This window comes from Anastrepha obliqua, chromosome 3, assembly GCF_027943255.1.
Source record: "Anastrepha obliqua isolate idAnaObli1 chromosome 3, idAnaObli1_1.0, whole genome shotgun sequence".
NCBI lineage: Eukaryota > Metazoa > Arthropoda > Insecta > Diptera > Tephritidae > Anastrepha > Anastrepha obliqua.
Window position 1 is genome coordinate 59472122 of NC_072894.1, and position 4905 is coordinate 59477026.

The following is a 4905-nucleotide window of genomic DNA, read 5'->3' on the forward strand; positions in this document are numbered from 1 at the left end:
TCTCGAGGCGCTAAAAAAAGGTATTGTACGCGAGTGGCCCAAAATACCTGAAAGTCACATTCGGACAGCTTGCAATTCATTTCTGAACCGTCTCAAGATCATAGTGAAGGCAAAAGGTGGTCATGTCGAGCAAACGTAAATTCATTCTTAATTTTGTATTATTTTGACACATTTTTTACCTTGAGTTGAATAAAACCAATTTTCCAAAATAAAGTTATGGCCTTTTTAATTGGTTACACTTCGAATGCCGGACCCTGTATGTATAGTCAAAGAAGTGCTAAGGTCGTTAAGCTAAGCCTCCCTTCACCTTGGATATTTCCACAACAAATCATATTGCCACTTAATTTGCATATTTAATTGATGCATGAAATTATGCATTAGTAGGTAAATTCTTTCTGCACAGCAATAGGAAACTTTAATTGGGTTTTTCACATGAGATAATACATATAATAATCCATATTTCAAATTCCCATTATTCATTTCAATTTTTAAATTGTTTATTTCAATTATATGTACGTATGTATTAGTGTTTGCACATTGGTTGTTAGTTTTTATTGCATTAAAGATAATTTTTTTTTTTTTGTTTTTTACTAAAACTTTTCTTGCTAACGAGCGTTAAAGTCACAATGCACATTATGCAAATAGGCCGCTTCACATTATTAAGCTATTTTTGAGTTCATTTCAATTAATTATTTTTATTTTATTTTAAATTATTAAAAAAAATTGCTTTGCAATTGATTGGCTTTAAGATACATTAAAATGCAAATTTACTTCATTTTGTTTTTGTATTCATACATTGCTTAAGCGCTACTGTGGTGATTTAATTTTTTGTCAGCTTAAAAATGCACACACAAAGTTCGGGTGGACAGTGGTGGCCATACAAATTGTTAACGATAAATCAGAGACTGTGGACTTCGAAATTTACCATACATTTTTTGAATATTTATCTGCTTAAATACTTTTAGTGGGCTTATAAAAGCCAGAATCGTAAAGAAGATCCAACATTTTTTTGTTTCTCGTATTATTTTCTCGTGTTAATCTTTAATGGAAAAATAAATTGAAAAGAGATTTTAAAAGTGTGGCATTCTTGTTTCCAATTAAAAGTCTAATATTTTAAATATTTTTAATTTATTTTCGATTACCTAAAATTTAAAACAAACAAATTTAAAAACTACTTAATTTATAACTTTCACCACTGTACCACTAGAGTCAAAAGTCTCCAGCGTATTTAGTCACGATCTTCGTTTACCATTGGTAAAGGTATACGTAGAGTCCGAGTCGAGTTGATTTGCTTTTGAGTTCGAGCACACTGCATAATAATTGGCTGAATGCATTTTTTCCAAACTTCTTCTCATGTAAAACAATTCAAATGTACTCGAAAATTAATCTGCATCGTTGAATATAAATGTAAATATTTAGTAATGCAAGCAAATATTATTATATATATATTTTTTTTTTTTAATTATCGCAATGGTTGTTTTTTTTTTATCTAGGCGACTGAAATAGCAAGTACAATAAAATTTATTTATCGCTATAAGGTTTTCCTCTTCGACATAAATATCTTTAAATGTTAGTAGCGATCACGGTATGTTGCTTGTATCGTTGATTTCTGTGCTATTTGTTTAGATAATGCCCTTGCATGCTTTACTTGTATACATGTCGCAATGTATGTGTTAATGCATTTAGGTATGTTTTCCTTTATTTATATTTTACTATACTAATCTCTTCTGTAGCAGGGATGTGAGGGTTGCAATTGCAATTGCGCATCTACATCCATATTGGATGACGATGTCCTGATACTGTCGGAAGAACCAAGCTCTGAATCTTGCTCTGTAGTACGTCTCACCTCCTCCACTACATCCTTTTCCTCAGATTCTTGTTCGGCATTTTCGCTCTGGATCTCAACTTCATCTTCATTGGATTTTTGATTAGATGTTGCCGATTTGACATTCTCGCCGATAGATGAAATATCATGTTCGTCGTCCTCATCGCCTAGCTCCTCCTCAATCAATTTGCGCGCTAGTCTAACTGCTTCGAATTCGTTATAGTGCGCCTTTCGGCGACGTTCGAACTCAAGACGACGTACTGTAAATAAACAAATAATACACACATAAATAATTGCTTCCAAAGTATATATAATTTTTAAGGGTATAACGCCGGGTCTAGCAAGATAGAAATGAAATACATATAATAGTTTTCGATTTTTTTGGTCTGAAGAACGCGTTATTAAATGGAACATTGTCTGAAAACTCAGATTCGATTTAATAACATAATTTAAGAAAATATTTTAATCATAGCCAAATTTACGGAAAAATACGGAAGTTTACGGTAAACATAGTTTTGAAGCGCCATGTATCTATCATGCTTGAATCATATGTCGCTTTTTTCGTACCTTTTTCTTCAGGTGTTTCATCGATATTTTCTTCATCAGACAGTTCATCTGAACCAAATGCAGGCGATTGAGTGTTTGCGGCGATACGCAATCTGTAATCATTAAAAATAAATTAAGACATGTTCAACTTTGTTTAAGTATTGAATAAAGCTATTTTACTTTTCCGCAAGTAAATTTGCATCTAATGTATCTGTGTGCGCTAGATCTGGAATAACATAGTTATATGGCGTTTTCGGCTCATCAATTTTCATATGACCATAATCCTTATCATGTGGGTGGTAAGTTTGCAACACATTTAATTCATCAAATTTTGCACTTTTGCGATAACTGAGAACAAAAGAAGAATCAAATAAATAATATATGGAAAGAAAATGCGCGTATACATTGCAAATTAATTGGATTATCTGATTTGACATTGACGCTGTTATTACGCTTACCTGGCGGCACCGGGTTTATCAAAACTGCTTGAATTCTTTAGTATGCCCTTGCAAGGCTTCTTCGCGTCGGGCGAGTCCTGCATTATACTAGAGCTGATGTTTGGGTTACACTTTGAGATATATATATATATATATATATATTGCTGCTATTAACCTTTTTAGTGTGGTAATTATTTCCTTTCTTTTTTTTATATGTATATAGATTTCAGGTGTGGGTGACTAATCCGAACCAAAGGCCGTTTACACTGCAGCTAAAAATAAAACGGAAAATTAAATAAATTGAAAAATTGATTGAACTCTGTTATCTGTTCATTTAAATGCTATGAGTTTTGAGAACCGGGTGAATTAATGACGATATCAAGTGTTATTGTCGTAAGAGAAATTTTAGCAAACAGACGTTAACTCATATGACGTGACTCGCTAACAAATGTCACATTGTCTTTCACCCGGTGATCATTATATAGAAAAATTTGATTACTTCATTCAAAATACCCATCAAAACTATTAAAATAGCATCAAGAAAAATTTGGCAATTTGTCGCTGCTGTGGTATGGTGGGTGGGCGCACTTTTTTCGAGACAAAACTATCCAATTCTGTCCGATTCTAATAACATTTCTTTTGGGTCCGAGTCTTTTAAAATAATATACATACTACAAGTTCACTAATAATCCATGTTGAATGATATTGATTTTTTTCCTGAAATTATAGTCAAAATTAAAACTTTTCATTGCGAGACGAATGATCTGCCTAAATTTCTCTCCGCCCTGCCCACAGCAGCTTTAAATTATTGCTCTTTATTAAATAGTTTCTTAATTTTGAGTTATATTTATTTTGTATACATTAAATAGAATTCGATTAATACTTTACTTAAAAATTTCGTAATTATCTTTTGATTCACGAAACAAGAAATTGATATATTAATTGCGTACCTCTAAACTTATTCGATTATGGAAGAACTTTCGGTGTTTCTCTCTTGTTTGACAGCTGAAGGCTTAAATGATAAATTTTTCACAAAAGCAAAACAAAACATAAAATAAGTGATGCCACATTAAACAGGGCGACCAATGTTCAAAAAACTATGTACGTTACATATTCACAGGAATGATTTATTATTGCCTTAATAGGTCAATGCAATGTTTATGATGTGTGTTTCGAGCTCATAGTCAAAGAACGTACAAAGGAGCAAATGCAGTTCCTGATCCTTTTCGCACACAATTCTAGAGTAGAGTACTTCACCATGCAAAAACTAATAGGTTTCGATAATTATTCTCACTTACGTATGATGATTATATAACGTTACTTTACTCGGCCAATTCAGATTATTAAAATCCACAATATCTTCCGAAACCAGACTACAGCTATTTTAAAAGTGTAAAGCCTAGTATTTGGGTGGTAATCAAAGGATAGGCGGCGTGCCACCCAAATCACCCCCTCGGGAAGCCCATAAACCAACCTTTATAATTATTCAACTCCTAACTTCCAAGATCCATATACAATCCTAAGAAAACCCCTAGTGTAAAAGGTAATGTTTTTTCACGACTTCTCAGCCCACTCAATTATTGGTATTTATAATAAGCGCATAATAGAACATTTTTAATGAGTAGAATTTTAATAAGAGAAAAAGTATTAATTAGTGGCAAATATAATATATTAAAATCAGGACATTAATAAACATTTTTAACGGTAAATTTTCATATTAATTGTTAAAACGCTGATACATTGACTAAATTTGTATGCAATAATTTTTAAATTTGGCCTACGCAATGAAAATTGCCTATAATGAAACCCCAAGAGCTGGCGCCCTCCGAAAACTGTTACTTTCTTATTGGCGAGTTTGACAATTGAGTGATGGTAGTATAGAAAACAAATAATCACTTGGGTGTTCGTTTTATTTGTTAATTTTTATCTTTCCACACACTCTCGCACGTTCTTCGCCTCCTTTTTGTTTGCTCAATTTCTGTTTGTAGTCACGACCAACAGGTTTGTTTTTTGTTTTAATTCTACAGCGTTCTACCAGAAAATGTGTAATGGTTAACGAGGTTATCGTAGTCCCTGTCTGTATGTCGTGACATTATT

The 4905-nt window shown here is 32.5% G+C and overlaps 1 protein-coding gene across 1 annotated transcript; it reads right to left on the minus strand.

The window, feature by feature from the left end:
- Positions 1-472: 472 nt before the first annotated feature.
- On the minus strand, positions 473-3811 carry LOC129242311 (protein phosphatase inhibitor 2-like). Its single transcript, XM_054878887.1, has 5 exons — positions 3759-3811; positions 2830-3080; positions 2552-2719; positions 2393-2484; positions 473-2085 (listed from the first exon to the last, which is right to left on the minus strand). The coding sequence occupies exons 2-5, from the start codon at positions 2910-2912 to the stop codon at positions 1718-1720; spliced, it is 711 nt and encodes a 236-aa protein (XP_054734862.1). The 5' UTR covers positions 2913-3080; positions 3759-3811; the 3' UTR covers positions 473-1717.
- Positions 3812-4905: the final 1094 nt, after the last annotated feature.